Genomic DNA, 20,762 nt, shown 5'->3' with positions numbered 1-20,762 from the left:
ACATAAAAATACACTGTGGATTTTTTCCCCTGTAATCTTTCAAGTTGTATGATACAGCTTTCCATCCTTGAAGATGGCAAATTTACAGCCTCTGACATAGTTTTGTCTCCATGGGAACAGACCAGAACTAATTGATTTTGGTCTGTAACATAATCATAAAAATCCCTACAAAGGGAAAGAGAAACTATTGATATTAACAGGTTATAGACCAGTGCAATTTTCCAACTGCTATTCTGGAAATTAGTCAAGGTAAGAACTCCCAGGCTATATGAGTAATGGAGAAAAAATACTTTTGTCTTTGCCTCAGTAATGCCACAGCATATCCCAACTGTTTGCTATGCCCTTTTCCTCAGATTCTGATTCATTAACAAATAGTAGCTTTGTATTCATATTTTTTGGTTTCACAGAGTTTCAGAAGCTTATGTTAGTATCACAGCATACACATATGTGAGCCTGGAAAACTGAATCTAACTACATAAATGTATTTTTATGCAGTTATTTACATATAGCTTAGATCTTTAAAATCAAATCACACAATAGTAAGATTCAAGATAAAAATGTCAACTGTAATAGGAAAAGTCAGTCAAGAATAGAATGTGTGGAAAATGTTTTGCCTCAGAACAACAATTTGTGTTGTCAGTAGACGTTTCAGTGAAGGTTACTTAGCTTCTCTGTGCCTGTTGTTCATTCATTTTAAATGAATTATTTGACTAATTGTCAAATCCAATATACGCCTTTTAATTAGCATCTTCAAAATTCCTCCTTTGGCATCTATGTAACTGTTCTGACTTCACTGTCTAATTTTCCTTTCCTTAAAAACTGGTAGTCACAAGAGTCCTACCTTTGATCTTCTGATTTTTTCTAGACAGTGTAATGCATATTCTTATCTTCAGTTTCAACCAGTGATTCCTTAATCAACATTTTCTCAGCCCAGACGGCTTTCCTGATTCTCAGACCCATATTTTAATTACATACCCAGCTGTCTAACAGGCATCTCAACCTAAATAAATCCCAAACAGAATTTATTATCATGCCCTACAAACGCTTTCCGCTTTTCTGTTGGGTTAATGACAACTTGTGGTTTAAACCAATCTGGGATTGAGCTTAACCTCATAACGCTTCTTCAATCCTCATATCAAAACATCATAAAATCTCATTGATTTTCTCTCTCCTAATTTTGCATTAAATACAGTCCTCTGGCCATGGTTTGTTTTCTCTCTAACTTTTTGATGGTCTACTATCTTCCAAGCATGGTGTTCACCCTCTAGGGGCTTTTTCTTATTTAATGTCACATTAACTCTATGAAATATGTGCTATTATTGCTATCATTATCTTTATTATGCAGACAGGGAAACTGAAGATTATAAAGGATAAAACAAATTGCCCAAGGTCAAACTGCTAGAAAGTCGCAGAGCCAGGGCTTGAATACAGTTCTGACTGTAGGCCCTTAAATAGTACAGCTGTAGTCATATTCTCTTGCCCTCTTCTTTAGATTCCTGGTGCCCAACTGTTTCCTTCTAGGGCAGTTCTCAAAGGGTGGTTTGCAGACAACTGGGGGTTCCCCAGTCCCTTTCAGGGGGGCAGTGAGTTCCAACTATTTTCCGAACAGTAATACCAAGATGACCTTTGCCTTTTTCACTGATAGCGCAAAAGTCATGGAGTGAAAGTGCTAATGTCTTAGCAGGGAGCAAAGCAGCAGCATCAAACTGTAGGACAAGTTTTGACATTTTCACTCCCACACACTTTCAGTAAGCAAAAAGTACCAGTTCACATAAGAACAACTTTGATGAAGCAGGAAATATTATTAATTTTATTAAATCTTGACCTAAGGGACATGTGTTTTTAGTATTCTGTATGATGAAACTGGAAAAAATACATAGAGCATTTCTGCTGCATATTGAACTGCCATGGTTGTCTCAAGGAAAAGCATTTGTGTGACTGTGTGAATCAGAAGCTGAATAAACCACTTTTTCTTTTTTTCATGGAATACCATTTTCACTTGAAAGAAGAAGTGACAAACTATGGTTATTCAGACTCGGATATTTAGCAGATATTTTCTAAAAAATGAACAAAGGAAAAGGCTGTCACTTCAGGAAAAGCAAATGACAGCATTTGTTGTCAGTGTTAAAACTGGAGCTTTCAAGTGGAAATTGGAATTGTGGAAAAATTTTACCTGCCACTACGAACTAGACAGCCTCCCAATACATTATGACTTTTCTCATGAGATCAATGGTGACATTAACGAACGTGACTTTTGAACGTTATTTAATGAAATTTGCCAAATTTTGGGAAATCTGCCTACCAGTGTGCCAATATTTTCCAAATGATCCATACATGCTACAGAATCCATCCAAGAGGCAAGATCAGTAAATAATTCCTGATACAGTTGCAGATTTCACATTGAAACTAATTCAAGCAATTATTATTTGTAGAGTTTTGGTGTGGATCAAAGAATATTCAAAACAGCCTGAAAAAAACAATTAAAAAACTCGTTTTTCCAGCTACATATATATTTATTATGAGGATTTTCTTCATCTACTTCAATCAAAACAACATATCTCAGCAGACTGAACCTAGAAGCAGATAGGAGAATCTGGTTGTATTCCAGACAGTAAAGAGATTTGCCCAAATTTAAAATAAATTCCTGGGGCACCTTGGTGGCTCAGTCGGTTAAGTGTCCGACTTCAGCTCAGGTCATGATCTCATGGTTCGTGGGTTCGAGCCCCATGTCGGACTCTGTGCTGACAGCTCAGAGCCTGGAGCCTGCTTCAGATTCTCTATCTCCTTCTTTCTCTGAATCTCTCTCTCTCTCTCAAAAATAAAAATTGACATTAAAAAAATTTTTTTAATAAAATAAAAAAATAAATTCCTTTTTCTCACACCATTTTTTTTTTCATCTGGGATAGCATAGTTATTTTTTATTAAAAATGTGTTTTGTATGTAAACACACAAGGGCTTGTCATTATTAAGTTAATAAAAGTTTTTAAATCTTAATTTTTAATATGATAAATATGAATAGATAAGCCCCCCATAAACAAAAGCTCTTTGATATCATCAGTAATTTTTTTTAATGTTTATTTATTTTTCAGAGAGAAAGAGACAGAATGCTAGTGGGGGAGGGGCAGGGAGAGAGGGAGACACAGAATCCAAAATAGGCTCCAGACTCCGAGCTATCAGCATAGAGCCCAACGCGGGGCTCAAACTCATCAACCCCAAGATCATGACCTGAGCTGACGTCAGATGCTCAGCCGACTGAGCCACCCAGGTGCCCCGATATCATCAATAATTTTAGGAGTCTAAAAGGGAGCGCCTGCATGGCTCAGTTGGTTAAGCCTCTGACTCTTGATTTTGGCTCAGGTTATTATCTCTTGGTTTGTGAGTCTGAGCCCCTCATCGGGCCGTAAACTTGACAGTGTGGAGCCTCCTTGGGATTCTCTCTCTCTTTCTCTCTCTCTCCCTCTCTCTCTCTTTCTCTCTCTCTTTTCCTCCCCACTTGTGCTCTGTCTCTCTCTCAAAATAAATAAATAAACCTAAAAAAAAAAGGATCCTGAAGTCAAAATGTTTGAAAACCATTGTTCTAGGATCACCCCCACCTGTCTGTCCTTTATCCTGCCACTATCTTTCTAATCTTCAAATCAATCCCATCACTCCCCATCCATGGTTTACCTCAGCATGCTGTACAAGACCTTTTGTGATTTATATCCTGCCAGCGTTTCAGCCTTGCTCTAACCACTTTCTTTTGAGCAGGTTGGTCTCTATGAACTTCTTAGTTCTTAGTAATGAACTTCTTCTTAGTAATGAACTTCTTAGTTCTTCCAAAGCTCTCCCTGCTTTTTCTTATTTCTGGGCCCATTCACATACTATCTCTACTGATTTGTCTTCCTACCAACTTTCCTCCAACTACCACCACCATGCCAGTTGGTCAAATCACAATTAGTCTATAAAACTTTCTCAGGAAAACTTCTCTGAACCATAAGCCTCCTCACCCTTGCCTGGGCAGAATAAATTGCTCCCATTTATGGAGCTCAGACAATAACCAGTCATATATGTACAATGGTATTATAATTATTTGTGTAAACATCTCTCACACTGGACTGTCAGCTTTTTTTTATGTTTATTTATTTTTGAGACAGAGAAACAGAGAATGAGCAGGGGAAGGGCAGAGAGAGAGGGAGACACAGAATCTGAAGCAGGCTCCAGGCTCTGAGCTGTCAGCACAGAGCCCAATGCAGGGCTCGAACTCACCAAGGCGAGATCATGATCTGACCTGAAGTCAGATGCTCAACCGACTGAGCCACCCAGGCTCCCCTGGACTGTCAGCTTCTTAAGAGTAAGGACCATGGGTGCCTAGTCCAAACATAGTGTTGACACATAGTAGTCTCTCAATAAATATTTCTTGCATAAATGATCCTAATCCTTCCAGGCTATAAATTCTGTGGTCCATCCCTAGAATAGGATTTTGGAAACTACAATATTTTTATTGATTAACAGAGATGCATTTGGTTTACTCACACACATTCACACACACACTTTGGTTTTTAGTCAAAGAGATCATCTCCTCAGGTCTTTTTTTTTTTTTTAATCTTTTTTGTCCTTGCAAGGACAGTTCTAGAGAAAATTTGGCATATTAAATTTGATATATTTTAATAAATTATAATGCACATATATTCATTAATAATATATATCCCACACCAAGGCATCAGTAGGAATTAATTTTTAAAAGTCTGCTCTAATGGAAATGTAAAATTATGTAAGAGGTCTATATAATTGGCTCACAAAGAACAAGAGGGAAGAGGAAAAAAACTTAAAATCGAACTGCTTTAGAACTATGAGAGGTTTCTAAACAGCAAAGCTGCAGGAGAAGCCATGAGAAGGAATCTCCCCTCGCTATGATTTTTAATGTCTCAACCTATCCAAATATTGGGCAAACCCTACTCAAGGAAAAGCCTTGAGTCTGGAACTGATCTATGTTCTCAGGATTTAGAAACAATAGTGTGGCAGTTTCAAAGAGACTTTGTTACTTTCTTTTGGCCAAGACTCACATTCGTTGTGCTAGTCCTTGCAAACAGGAAGGTAAAGAATAATTTGTTTAAATATGTGTTTACGATTTTGTGATGGTACCCTGTTCCACGTCATCTCAGAGAAATCAAAGTAATCTGTACAGATTATTGAAATATTTCTACATTAGATATTTTTTAAAAATTTTAATGTTTACTTATTTTTGAGACAGAGAGAGACAGAGCATGAACGGGGGAAGGTCAAAGAGAGAGGGAGGCACAGAATCTGAAACAGGCTCCAGGCTCCGAGCTGTCAGCAAAGAGTCCGACGCGGGCTCGAACTCACGGACAGTCAGATCGTGACCTGAGCTGAAGTCAGAAGCTCAACCGACTGAGCCACCCAGGCGCCCCTCCACATTAGATATTTTTAACCTAATTTCATTTTAAAACCTAGGAACCAGGAAATTTCAATTAAATGAGTATAAGTGGTTATTTCTTTGTGGCAAAGTGTTGCCACATATATGGTAAAGTGTTTCAATGACAGTGAGGTTAAGGGAAGTTACATGTCATAAACAAATTGTTAGGCTCAGTACAGACCCAGAACTCAGGATTCTAACTGCTGCATGCTTTTCATTCCATTGTTAATAAAGAAACGAAAATTAGTTTAACTAAACTCTCAAATACAATAGTAAACTTTCTTCTTCCCTAAGAAAGCAGCCATGCTTCATAGAAATGTCTTAAGATATCTTTGTCATGCTGTTTCATTTTCATTTAGCACTTGGTAAACATCTTATCCATTTAGTTCATGAAAGGTGATGAGAGATAGATGGATTACACATCTCTGGGTATTTAAGGCTTGCAGTTAATGCACAAACTCCTTCCACATTCAAAAGTATTAAGGTGATTATTCTATAACAGCTTAGCACTGGATTGGCCATGTGTAGGTCAAAATGAACATAAAATGGCAAAAAAACTTTAATTCTACTTTGTGCCATGTGTCGTGAAGTTAGAAGGCACAAAATAAACAGGTGATTAATTTTTGACTAAAATAGAATAACTATTCTCAAAATTTCTAATTCACATGCTACTCGATGGCAAACAAAACAAAACAAAAATCCCAGTCCCACCACAAACCAGAAATTCTTTTTCAGAACTAGTAAGGAAAATGGCACAGCTTTTGACATCTGATATTTTTTTTAACTTACTTAGAATATACCTTCATAGTAGCAGAAAATATAACAATGTCATATTATAAATACTAGTTAAATGAAAGGACACAGCTATTGGGGTGCCTGAGTGTCCGACTTCGGCTCAGGCCATCATCTCACGGTCTGTGGGTTCAAGCCTTGCATTGTGCTCTGTGCTAATAGCTCAGAGCCTGGAGCCTCCTTCGGATTCTGTGTCTCCCTCTCTCTCTCTCTCTCTCAAAAATAAATAAACATTAAAAAAAAAGAAAAGAAAAAGCTATTAAAAATACTTAACTCATTAGAACAGACCAGGGCACTAGGAATTCAGATATAAACCCCCAAAAAACCATATGTAATAATCTATAGTCATTTTTAATCTATATCATTTTTCTTATGTTACTATAAGATCTGGAGTTTCTTATTGTCTGTAAGCTCAGTATATACATGCCACAAACAGCTAAGAATTAGAAGGCCATTTAGGGATAAATGACTATGGAGACTAGAGTAAATGCAGGGGCAGAAATGGGGTAGGTGGTTGGGCCAGAAAAAATGTCAGACGACTCTGATGATTACCCCAATGCCATGGTTGTAGATTGTTTTATAAGATGACTGATGTGCTCATTGAAGTTTGTTTATTGTTTCTATTTTCTAGGTTTTTTAAATGTGATTTTTGACATGATGCAAAATAAAATAGCTATTAACTTATGTTTCACAATATATGTAGCTGATTTCTAGTATTTTTGACCGTTCTGTCACACTTGTAGCAGAATTTTTTTTAACCTTCCCTGGAAAATTGATCAGGGTCACTCCACATGTCTGCTTTCTTCTCCTTTCTAATCCTAGCCAGTTGCATGGCATGTGAATATGGCCCTGTACTTTCTGGTCCACTCTTGGAGCTCTGTGGTCAGTTGTGGTTCCACCAAATCAGGACCTCACTTAAGGGAAATGCCTGGAAGTGTGAGGATGCTTGAAACCACAACAGAGGACACAGCTACAAGGAATGAAAGATAATTATATTATGATGGTTGACACCAACACAGCGCTGACTAATTCCAGAACAGTCTAGACACTTAATGTAAATTAATTCATTTACTCGTTACCATAATCTGGGAGGTCATTTCTCATAGCTTCCCCATTTTATAAGTGGAGACTGAAGAACTGAGGGCTTACATTTTGCAAAGTCATGTGGCTCATAAATGGCAGAGCCAGGGTTAAGAACAGAGTCTAGCTCCATAGTCCATGCTTCCAAGTAATACATCAAATGGAAGATTCAGAAAGAATACGAAAAGTGTCTTGGAATAATTGAATAACAGCAGACTAGAAAATGAAATATATTCCGCCTTGCCTCAGAAGATGCTTCAGAAGGATCCAAGGTGAAAGTTGAGAGAGAAGTTTTGATTTCTCTGTCACTGCTGATGGTCAAACTTTGGAGAACCCATGGTCAATGATAATGATGCTGATAACCAGAACAGTGGTTGGATTAGGCAAAACTTCTTTTCCTATCCTGAGATTTTATAAGTCAGGCATATACTACTGTGTTTCTTTATTTGGAATCAGTATGATGTGATAAAAGGAGCAGGGAAAGAAATGATGGGTCCTTAAGTAGTTTTACTGACAAGCATCAATGACATTATTCTCTTCACCAAATGTATACTATATTTTGGCTCAAAAGTCTCTGACCCGACTTTGACAGACCTATATACTTGGCTTATTGAAAATTAGATTGGATAATGATGCTTCCAGGTTAAAATTTGTAGTGCAGCACTAAAAGCACTATTTTTTTTTAAATTTTTTTTAACGTTTATTTATTTTTGAGACAGAGCATGAACAGGGGAGGGACAGAGAGAGAGGGAGACACAGAATCTGAAACAGGCTCCAGGCTCTGAGTGGTCAGCACAGAGCCCGACGCGGGGCTCAAACTCACGGACCGCGAGATCGTGACCTGAGCCGAAGTCGGCCACTTAACCGGCTGAGCCACCCAGGCGCCCCTAAAAGCACTATTAATGTTTATACTTTTAAAAAGTTACTAGAAGAATCCTCAAAGGGACACTGTAAAATGTTTATGCTGAAACAACATGCAGAAAAGAGCAACATGCGTATTGAAGAAGAAAAGAGCTTTTCACCAAAAATAATGTTCATTTATTAATATACTAGCAAAAAAGTTACTAGAAGAAACATTAAATGACATCTTGGTTGATTTTCTCAATCCGTCTCATTCACTGGCTTTCCTCTCATGCATTTTTTTTTTTTTTTTTTTTTTTTTTTTTTGCAGGCAATTCTTATGCAAGAAGCTAAACGTCATTAAATGTGCAGGATGAAAAGATGGCACAGGCACTGCTGGTACCCCCGGGGCCTGAAAGCTTCCGCCTTTTTACTAGAGAATCTCTTGCTGCTATCGAAAAACGTGCTGCAGAAGAGAAAGCCCAAAAGCCCAAGAGAGAACAAGACAATGATGACGAGAACAAACCAAAGCCAAACAGTGACTTGGAAGCTGGAAAGAACCTTCCGTTTATTTATGGAGACATCCCTCCAGAGATGGTGTCAGAGCCTCTGGAGGACCTGGACCCGTACTATATCAGTAAGAAGGTGAGTGTTGATGTTATTGATTTTAAAGTTAAGTGATATTTTCAAAGTTAAGTCTTCAATTAAACACTTAACTTTAATATACTTTTTCCTGGCTCATACACATACTGCATCAGAAGTTTTCTACCTTTAGAGAGTTTATACTTTTTATTTCCACTTACTTTTAGGCACAGTATAAGCAGAAATATTTACAAGAAATGAAGTCAAGATTTGGCTACAGTGAAGAGATATGAGGGGCGAACAATTTCTACAATTTCACAGTAACTGAGATAGTCAGAATTAAAACTGACACCAACAAAGCAAAATATCTGTTATTACTGACATACTTAAGCACATGGTAGAGAACAGAAGAACAGCCATGCCAAAGAAGAGTTGTGGGCATACGTACTTCTTATTTTTTAGTTTTTAATTAGCTTGAGGTTTCCTCACAATAGATTTGTACTCTAGAGGGTATTAAAAAAATTTTTTTACAGTTATTTATTTTTGAGTGACAGAGAGAGACAGAGCACATGTGTGTGTGTGGGGGGGAGGGGTGGCAGAGAGAGAATGAGGCACAGAATCTGAAGCAGGCTCCAGGCTCTGAGCTGTCAGAGCAGAGCTCGATGTGGGGCTTGAACTCACAAATGGTGAGACCATGACCTGAGCTGAAGCTGGACGCTTAACCGACTGAGCCACACAAGCACCCCCAGAGGGTAATATTTTTATTTAGCATCCTCCTATAGGAAGAGAATACATTGACAAGCACAGTCATAATTACTTATTGTTAAAACATCAGTCTGTGAAAAAAATGTCAAAAACAGAAGACAAAAACAAAATACTCAAGTTTTCTCTATCTACATATGATTTAAATCAAGTTATGACTATGCCTTCCTAAAGCTATAATAACCACAAAATTCTGTCAGAATAAAATAGTTTTTGAATATAACCAGCTTTGCAGAGTTTATAGTAAATATTTTTTAATAGATTATAGATTCTGCATGATGTAATTGGGTATTTTGGCATTTTATAACCACAATTTATATTTCACATTCATAAGAATAAAAACAGGTATGTGTAGAAAATAGAGATAAATAGATATCACCATGAATTGATGGTTTGTGGATTTAAAAAGGTTTTAAACACCTTTATTAATTAGAGCCAGTCCTTTTAAAAGGAATGGCTAAGGAAATTGCATTCTCTAAGCAGTACACAATTTAAACAGAGAAGATCAGTGATGTTAAAGAGCCTGGCAGTTAACCATCCAATCGTGGAGCTAGCCCTATTGCTCTAAAGAAGGGTTTCTCAAACTTGCATGTTTATACACATTATCTGAGGATCCTGTTAAGATATAGATTCTGACTCCACAGGTCTGAGAGGAGTCTAGAGATCTACATCTCTAATAAGTCCTTGAGTGAGATTCTTGCTGCTAATGCATGGGCCACACTTTGAGTAGCAAGTTTTAAAATGTTTTCTATAAATCATCAAACAAATTTAAATAGCTAAGCATGGCCCTTCTTTTTCCTTTGAAATTAGTCTCATGAAAGGTGGCATTCAATATAGATTCATATATTTTTAAAAGTAATTTATTCCAGAACTTTACTACAGAAGCACTAAAGAAAAATTTGAAATTTAGTTACTGTATTATTATATACAATGATAAGTGAGGCATCCCCCAAGAAACTATAATAAAATTGTCCTTAAAATTACTGATTCAAAGTATATATTTTAAAAGATATCTTCAAGAGACAGGGGAATGCTTACTCTGACATGGTTAAAAGTATTTGCTACTTAAAGAAAGGAAGTGTTCTTAAGGAAGGAAATTGGTAAGATTAAAGGATGGGGAAAATAACAGAGACAAACACTGGCATTTTTCAAGGGAGACAGATCTGAAAGCATTTTCCTCCTGAAATCAAGTCCATTTCATTGCAGAGGGGCTACACGAGGCTACTGAACAGAGGAGGCATTAAACATTCTGCATTTGATTAAGTTGACTTAAGTTGACTCAGCAAAGAACCTTCTTACTAGAATTTGTCTTCCCATAGATCTGCTTGAAAGGAAAGAGTATGCTGGTTATGCCATTACAATTATTTCAGTCCACGTGACAGAAATAAATCTTGTTGTAAATAAATAGATTTGCATTCTGATTTTGTATGTCATGCTCTTAAGCTTGGTTAATGTGAGTCTGCTGCCAAGAAACAGAATTGTTCTCTGTGTGCTAACAAAGTCAGTTCTTACTGCCTCCCTGTCTGAGAACCAGATTTGGACCTTGATTTACTCATGGTGGCCATGACCCATCTCAGGAGACATCTATTTACTCTTTACTGTGGGTGCACTGCTTTTCTTTATGAAGTATCTAGAAAAATGAAGACTTAGGTGATGCTATTGAAAAAGATGGTAGTTCGTGATTGTTAGGATAAAAGAAGCTAATGTAAAAAGCTAATGGAGAAGTTCTGGAATTTAAGAATATGGTATGAAGTTTATGTTAATTATATGAATAATGCAGGTGAAAGGCATTTTAAAATCGTAAAGCATTATGTAACAGTTTGTTGCCATTAATTAATGATATATTTTGCATGCCTAATTTAATCAGATAATCAGATGAGCCACATCACAATGCATTTTAATGGTATTTAAGTTGGCCAGGTAATAAGAATAGTGACAGTGATAATAATGATAGCTAATAATGTGCTCAGACAAAATAGGTGTGGATTTCAGGCACTGTTTGGGTGTTTAGGTGGCAGAATTCATTTATTATTCAAGAACCAACAAGGCAGGTACCATTGGCCTCATTTTACACATGGGTTAAGTGTTAGTGTTAAGTGTTACACATGGGTTAACCCCAGAGAGGTTACGTAACTTTGCCCAAGTTATACTCCATAAGAGGTCGATTCTGGGATTGAACCAGCAGTCAGAGCTCTTAAGTACTAAGCAAAGCTATATATGGTATTTATTGATAAAATGAAAGATAATGTTAAAAACTGCTTGTATAACTTTTTGAATTCTCTGATTGAAGTTGTCCTACTTAGAGATGGAAAGCTTACTCTTGCCTCAAGTAGTAAAAATTTTAGTGAACCTATATGATGTATATTTATCTCTGAAAAAGCAAGTAGCATTCCAGAGTGAACAATAACCGGTTTGACGCGCTTTCAGCTATTACCTTCATCATCTTAGTGGCAATATGCAGTAATTGTCTTTTAGCCACATCATTATTTATCATTACTTGCAAACCAGATTCTGGAGTTGACACTATCTACTCCTCTTCCAATTATCTGTCACTCAAATAATTTTCAGTTTAGCTACATCTCTCAATAACATCAGAGCCCCAATTTTCAAACGTCTTCCTTGTAATTATTTCACTATATAGGATAGTAGTATTTTATTCTTCATTTCTCAGAACTCAGGTTTTATACCAGGTGTTGTTCCCCCAGAAATAAACTGAAATTGTGTCCTTAAGGCCTGCTGTGTTCCAGAACCTGTAAATTCACTGAAGATGCCCTTGGCATGTCATTTTTAATCCCGTTACTACCACAGAGGCTAATCTTTCAGGGGAGCAGAGGATTCCATGTTTAAAGGGACAGTTCATTCCTGTCACTCTGTTTTTGGAGATTTTCAAAATAAATTCCCCTCCTAATGTTACAAGTGTTAACTGTTTTTTCATGGCAATTGTTTCACAAAAGCATAAGTAAATGCACTTTAAATTATGGTGAACTCTACATGTTATTGAATGTCTAAATAGATCTAGATTGTTTGAAATGTAAATAACCTAATCCTGTAAAATCAAGAAAATCTTTTAATGCATTTGTGCTTGAAGGGCAGTTTTCTCAATGTCCACTGTCCTGTGTGGATGATCTCAATGCTAGAAAGAAGTTTCCTTGTCCTTCTTATACAATTGTTCAAATTTATAGATTGCAGTTCATGGAAAATGGTTGGTTAGGTAATGCTTGACTCCATGGTCTTGAATACAATAGGGCAATGTACACAGAAATTGTTTTCTTTGCCTTTAATACTCACAATATAAATATTTCTCTCTACCTATTCAAACACTACCGTGTTGTCAGTGAACATGATTGTATGGGATACAGCTCTTAAAGAGTAAAAACATATTATTAAGCAAATGGATATATAGATGTCTTAAAGGTAAATGACATCTTAAAGGTAAGCCTGCATTTAATTAAAACAAGTATTTATGTACAAACCACACTATTAAATACTGTGGAAAAAAATGGAGAAAAAGTAGATTACAGGCTTTTTATGCTCAATAGTTTATAACAACTTCTAACCTAGTCCTCAGTGGAATGAACCCTACATGTAAACTGCTACTTGACTATAATTACAAGCAACATGCCAATGTGTGCAAATTAATACACTAAGACTTACTGGTAAAGGGAAACAATTAGGGAGCCATCAGAAGGCAGTGATTTATCTGGAAAGACATGATGAAGGAGGTGACTTTGATAGCTGAGGACATTTTCTGAGGGTAGGGCTTTTCAACCCTGGCTGCATATTAGAATTGCCTGAGGAAACTTAAAAAAATCCCATGTCTATGCCCATCCTTTAGAAATTCTGATTCATTTGGTTTTGAGTAGAACTCAAATATTGGCAATTTTAAAATCACCTACGGAGATTCTAATATGCAGACAGGACTAAGAACCTTTGAAATAATAGTGGATGGGACCTCACTGACAGGCTTGTTACGGACCCCAAATGGGGGGAGTTTGTATTAGATGACCTCACAGGTACCTCCTTCCTCTAGGATTTTATGACACTCATTTCCAGAATCAGAAGGAGAAGCTGACAGGCTGTGAGCGGGATTGACAAGTGGACTGATTTGGTTGGAGCAGAGATGCCTTGGTGGTAAAAAGTAAATGATCTTAGAGAGATGTGGTAGGTAATCACCGGGTAGCATAGCTTAAATGCTAAGTTGATGATTATAGGTTTCAAGTCATAGGATTTTAGCTATGGAATGCCCTTTGAAATGATGTCTTTAAGCCTAATTCTCTATGCAGCTGTCCCTTCTCAGTATTACCAGCAGATCTATAGAATCAGCAAAACCAGGTTATTCAGCCTGTTTAAACATCTTAAAATAGGACAACTACCACAGGGAAAATACAAAGGCTTCATAAGCTTTAGAGTTCAAAGACTTGAAATAATTAAAATAAAAGATTATTTTAGTAGCAATATGTACAGAATAATCTGAAAAGTTACCAAAGCTGGAGACAGATGGTAAGCTTTAAATAAAGTTGGAATCTGTAAAGTTACAACTTGATAAAAAAAAAAAAAATCTGTGTAGGATCATTAGTTTGTATCAGAAAGTTGAAACCTTAGAGACAAATTAGGTAGTAGTAAATCATATGTTTACTTGTAGCTATATATTAAGGGAGAAACATATAATGTGTTTATAGTTATGATATACCAACTTGTTTAAACAAACAGGTTTGAACAAACAAATCAGGTAAAAAGTTCTTCATGTGTGTAAACTCTCCAAATAAACCACATGTCTAATCTAGTGACTTTTTTTTCATATTTTCTTTTTCAGACTTTTATAGTATTGAATAAAGGGAAGGCAATTTTCCGATTCAGTGCCACCTCTGCCTTGTATATTTTAACTCCGCTAAACCCTGTTAGGAAAATTGCTATTAAGATTTTGGTACATTCATATCCTTTTCATGTGACTGAATGCCTACGGTTGATTTTAAAGAAAATGTCATTCATATGTATATGAATATATTTTATATATTTATATTTTATATATATTCCTTTATATGTTATATATATATAATTATTTTGAGATTAATGGTGACATTGTTATTTAACCTGTTCTCATTGATTTTCTGCTATTTATAAAAAGATTAGCATAGAATTACTACTACGATTCTAGAAGTAAAAAAATGAATGATGATAATAAATGTGTAAATGAAACGCACTGTGTAGAAGGAATAACAGCAAAGCTACTTAACACTTTTATTAACCTCAATTAGACCATACATAACCACTGCTAAAGAAACATGATCTGTATTACCAATGTTCAAACTTTTATGCCCTAACTGGTTCTATATCTTCAGCACCTGGGTCTGTCCATCCTCCTTCACTAAATATTTGTTAAACTACTATGTGCCTATATATCTGATAGTATATATTTAAATATCACTGAATTTAGGACTACTTACAATGATAGTCAAAAAGTACACAAAAAAGGACAGAATAGCTGTGGACTTCAAAAGTATTCTCAAATAGGTAATGATAAAATAGGTATTCAGAGGCTGTGTTCAAGAATGGGCATTGATTTTTATTTAAATTCCAGTTAGTTAACATACAGTGTAATTTTAGTATCAGGTGTACAATTTAGTGATTCAATGCTTCCATATAACACCTGGTGCTCATCACAAGTGCATGCCTTAATCCCCATCACCTGTTTAACCCATTCCCCTACCCACCTCCTCTCTGGTAACCAATAGTTTTTCTCTGTAGGTTAAGAGTCTGTTTCTTGGTTTGTCTCTTTTAGCCCCATGATAGTTTTGTTTCTTAAATTCCACACATGACTGGAATTATATGGTATTTGTCTTTCTCTGGCTGACTTATTTCACTTAGCATAATATTCTCTAGTTCCATCCACATCATTGCAAATAGCAAGATTTCATTCTTTTTTATGGCTGAGAAATATTCCATTATGTGTGTGTATATGTATATGTACATGTACATGTGTATGTCTATGTATATATACACACCACACTTCTATATCCATTCATCAGTTGATGAACATTTGGGCTCTTTCCACAATTTGGCCATTGTAGATAATGCTGCTATAAACATTGGGGTGTATGTATCCCTTCCCATTATATTTTTTGTGTCCTTTGGGTAAATACCTCGGAATGCAATTGCTGGATTGTAGGGTAGTTCTACTCTTACTCTAGGAGAGTTCTTTTGCAGAACCTCCATACTGTTTTCCAGAGTGGCTGTACCACTTTGCATTCTTACCAACAGTGTAAGAGGGTTCCCCTTTCTCCACATCCTTGCCAACACCTGTGGTTTCTTGTATTGTTAATTTTAGCCATTCTGACGGGTGTGAGGTGATATCTCATTGGAGTTTTGATTTGTATTTCCCTGATGATGAGTGATGTTGAGAGTCTTTTCATGTGTCTGTTAGCCATCTGGATGTCTTTTTTGGAAAAAATGTCTATTCTTGTCTTCTGCCCATTTTTTAAATTGGATTATTTGTTTTTTGAGTGTTGAGTTTGATAATTTCATTATAGATGTTGGATACTAACCCTTTATCCAATGTGTCATTTGCAAATATAATCTATTCCATAGGTTGCCTTTTAGTTTTGTTGATTATTTCCTTCACTATGCAGAAGTATTTCATTTTGATCAAGTACCAATAGTTTAGTTTTGCTTTTGTTTGCCTTGCCTCAGGAGGCATATCTTGTAAGACACTGCTCCAGCGGATGTCAAAGAGATCACTGCCTATGTTTTCCTCTAGGATTTTAATGGTTTCCTATCTCACTTTAGCTCTCTAATCAAGAATGGGCATTTTATATAGACAGATTCAAAATGGCCTTCTAAAAACTAAAAGAGAGACAAAAGACTGATTAACCTAGAGACAGGACAGACAGGACTGATAATTTTTTGAGGTTCATTTGAATTATTTTCATTCTATGGATTCATATTAGAAAGTATTTATATTTTTAAATAAAAGATTTACCCCCAAATAATCATAATTTTCCTTAGAGTGAAGTCTGATTGAGATCTTAAGAGAAATTAATTACAGCTAATTCTCAGGAAGTTTTCAAAATACTATATCTGTTTTGGTATGGTGTGGACTAGATACAGGAAGATAACTACATGACCTATGAAGTCCCCCCACAGGTCTAGAGTGAAATCAAAAATTAGAAAACAATATTAACTTACCAGCAAAAAATGATCTATTCCTTTATTCTTATGTTATAAACACTAAAAGAATGAGACTAATAAGATGATTAAGAGTACCTAATTACAGTAGAATGCTCAATCAGTGTCATTGTTGAATATACTGGGCTATACATTCCTAGGGTTTTTATATTGTACCCATTAATGTTTTGTCAGTTAGTGGTGACTTTAAATTATATCTGAAGTACAATCTGAAGTACAACTTCAGATATAATCAAAGTCAGACTTCTTATACTTTTTTACTGTGAACTTAGTAAAGAACAGTCATTTCCCCTTGCAGTTCTATTTCACATAATTGCTTGGGATGTAAAATTCCCATTGCTTCAAATACATATCTCTATTAAATTCGGTTTTGTGAGAAAAGTGAAAAGGAGTAGACTCAGGATGTATGACAGGCTTTACAATTTCTTCTTATTTTATTTTAATACTTTACTACTATGATTTTTGCCATTGCTTTAAAACAAATAAGTAAGACTAATTTCACAGGTAACTTTGTTGATGATTTTTTTTTTGGTATTTGATCATTTGTAAATGGCCGTGATAATATACTAGCATTTATTCCTTAACTATAATCTACATTATTCAGCATGCTTATCATGTGCACTATTTTGACCAACTGTGTATTTATGACCTTGAGTAACCCTCCAGACTGGACGAAGAATGTAGAGTAAGTAGGAATGACTTCTTGGAATGAGAAATGCACAATCAAATTCTCTCACAGTCTCCTTATGATTATGGTCTGACTTAAGTTTCCCACTTTTTGGAGTCAGGCTAAAAGCTTCTAAGAAAAAGTTATTTCCATAACATGAAAGAAGAAAAGGGAAGTTCTTTAGGGGAGTTTTTCTTCTATAAGGTAAGTATTTTTTCCCAACAAATTCATGACAGTACCTGTTTAAGAAAGGTTATAAATAGTACACATTAGCTGGACTAAACCAGTCATCGAGCTGTACAATTAGCTGTACTAAACCAGTCATTTAGCATAAAAGTATAGTTATGTATTTTAGATAAAAAACAATGACCATCTGAGTAATATGAATAAAATTATTGTATTCTAGTGTATTACTATTATTGCTATATTTTCGTAAAACAAATTTAGGTGTTTAGCATTATATATTATATTAGGTATCATGGTTATATATCATTATATTTAGGAAAGTAGCTTAGATGTTTAGTTACAGTCAGATATGTAGTTTATTTAGACACAGCATGTGTGCTAAAACACCATAGATGTCTTCCATAAAAGAAACAAAATGTCTCTACAAAATCAGAGCTCAAAAAAAATAATAGGGCTTTAGGGGAAAACATGATTAAGAGCAGATCATTCAAACTTATGAGATTTTGTGATTAGAACACTAATAAAAGCAGTAACAATCCCAATAAAAAAAATACTGGCCTAGTTAAACGTCTGTAGATGTTTGTACCCAAAGTCATAGCCAACAACTCCTTTGCAGTCTCAGACCCCAGGCCTTGTCCTTTTTCTTTTAAGATGAAGACCCTGGGGACATTTCTATCATGTCTTCAAATTAAACATTTGATTCATTATTTTAATACAAAGGGAAAGGTGTAAGCACAATAGTTTTGGGGCATGTTAAACTAGCCTCTGCTTGCACTGAAGAAGGCTCTTAGGTCAATTTTCTGCATTAGTATTAATGTCTTCTTTTAATGCTAAGGATGTTCTATTTAAGTATGACGAAAAAGATGCCACTAATTGATTCAAAACATCAATATGGGGAAAATTTTGCATTAACTAATACAATTTTTGCATCATAATAACAACATTATTCCCTAAGTTATCAGTCACATATGAGATTATTCATGACAAAGAAACACATTAATTAGTGAAACAGAAGGTGTTTAGGGTATGTAGGCTATTTATGTATGGTATAATACAATGATCAGGTTTAGTGAAAAGAAGTTTTTAGTATGTTCTTTTTGTTGTCATATTTTTAAAAATAATACCCAATAGGAGATAAATTATTATGACAAACATTGCCACTTCTATTTCTGCCTTTGTAGGCTTCTTTGAGGATTTAATGCACTATTCTAAGCCATCATTTGTCAGTGATCTAACACATTAAAGACTTTTTTTTCTCCTTGGTAGTAGCTTGGAAATGCTCCCTAGAAATCATTTTAGGAAAGAATCCAGTTCTTATGTTGAGCAAGCAATTTAACAGAATTTTTAGTTATCATTTATCATCTGTGGGTTAACAAATGGACATACCTATATAAAACTATTCTGTATGTACTTTTCCTAGCAGAAATTACTGAAGCATTTAAACCTGTGTAAATCTCATTTATCTGTAAAACATTATTAAAAGATAGGCAAAGAGGACACTTGAATATTATTACTTGACTATGCAGGTCTCTCGTTTTATTTTATTTATTGATTTATTTATTTAATTTTTTTAACGTTTATTTATTTTTGGGAGACCGAGAGACAGAGTGAGGGAGGAGCAGAGACAGAGGGAGACACAGCATCTGAAGCAGGCTCCAGGCTCTGAGCCGGTCAGCACAGAGCCTGACATGAGGCTCAAACCCACAAAGTGTGGGATCATGACCTGGGCCGAAGTCAGATGCTTAACTGACCGAGCCACCCAGGTGCCCCAGGTCTCTCGTTTTAAAGTAATTTTTTAGAGGTGACTATATCCATTATGAAAATAGTCTTACCCCCACAAAGTTTTTGACTTCATCAGTCAGTGAGAAAACTTTGCACAAGTTTCCTGATCATTTATCCTTACTCACTTGACAGTAAAGAGGCAGGAAAACAAGCAAAATCAGTGGTTACAGCCAACAAAACAAAGCTAACAGAGTCCAAAGCAAAAAGAAGATAACTCAGTTCTGACATGAAAACAGGACATTGGTAGCATAAACAGTCCCTGTACAAAGAGGTGACACACACAGAATAGGCTGAGAACCATATTGTATAGTGAGGTCATGTTACAAAAGGGAGGCGGGTCTATAGACGTCATAATTATGGGAGAAAACCTCGGTGACATGGACAGAATCAACAGCATGATTAGAGTCTAGTAGGGGCAGAGCCAAGAAAGATCAAGGTACCCTTGATTCTCACTTCCCTGTTCAATCTAGTTTGCTAATAGGTACTTCTGAACACCTGTTCTGTGCAAAGCTCTATCTCAGATGTTAAGCTCTGGGACTCTCTTCCTTGAATAGCTATCAACACTCACTATATACTCCAAATGTCACAAATTTTCTTACTTTTCTAAAAAACAGGGATAGGAGTAGGGACTTTCATCTTACCCCTAGTAAATCTGCAGAAAACTTAGAATTGCCTAAGCATAAACCATAAGACATTAACCATTAATGTGATAAATAAAGCACACATTGAGCTGTCTCTGATGGCTTTTTACAAGGCAGCTATCTTCGAACAGAAATGTCATGGTGGTTATGTGTAATGTGCAAAGATCCAAACTAAAACACAAGTAAATATAAGCGTGGCGTTGTAAAGTATACCTTTTCCTAATAAGGTCAGCTACTTCATAAGTAAATATAGCAATTACACTTATTCCTCAAAAACTAAGCTGAATTATTTTAAAAGGGAGGAGGAATATTCTTAGGAAAACCTGATATGAAGATCTCTGCATACATTTTTCTCTTATTTCTTTGTTCCCTTATCTGAGAGAAATTTCTGCAGAAAACAATGCAAAAATAACTCCCCTAACTTTATTCACATATACAATACTAGTAGGCAGGCAAATATAATTGTTTTTAATATAAGTAAGTCAAATCTTTGTGACTTGGGTGAATTAATCTGAAGGGGTAATCGTAAATCGTACTTTTTTAAAAGAACACAATATTGAAAAACAAGTATTCTTTCTCAACTATTTTTGGAAGAAACAGAAATAACTTAATATTGTCAACACTCAAAGGAAAGAGAGCTAAAAATGCACTGTATCAAACAGTAAATGGAAAATCTTTCACCATTTTGGAGGCTGAAATTTGAATTTAAGCATATTTAAATGATGTGTCCCAATTGTATAGAAATAGTAGCTGATGCAAGGTTAGAATCAGAAATTTTGTTTATCTGTGAATTTTGGTAATTGTGTAAATGCACATACATAAAATACTAATAAAT

At 35.6% G+C, this 20,762-nt stretch overlaps 1 protein-coding gene across 10 annotated transcripts in view; it reads left to right on the top strand.

Annotated features, from left to right (window-relative positions):
• The first annotated feature begins 8,506 nt into the window (after positions 1 to 8,506).
• Positions 8,507 to 20,762, top strand: part of SCN3A (sodium voltage-gated channel alpha subunit 3) — an 81,490-nt gene continuing 69,234 nt past the window's right edge. For all 10 annotated transcript variants that reach the window (XM_042948997.1, XM_042948993.1, XM_042949000.1 and 7 more), the window contains exons 1-3: positions 8,507 to 8,770; positions 14,283 to 14,401; positions 17,247 to 17,336. In XM_042948997.1, the coding sequence (XP_042804931.1) occupies positions 8,507 to 8,770; positions 14,283 to 14,401; positions 17,247 to 17,336 (473 nt within the window). The remainder of the gene's footprint in view (positions 8,771 to 14,282; positions 14,402 to 17,246; positions 17,337 to 20,762) is intronic.

Source organism: Panthera leo, chromosome C1, assembly GCF_018350215.1.
Source record: "Panthera leo isolate Ple1 chromosome C1, P.leo_Ple1_pat1.1, whole genome shotgun sequence".
NCBI lineage: Eukaryota > Metazoa > Chordata > Mammalia > Carnivora > Felidae > Panthera > Panthera leo.
Note: the sequence above shows the minus strand (reverse complement) of the source record. Positions and strands in the feature narration are given on the sequence as shown.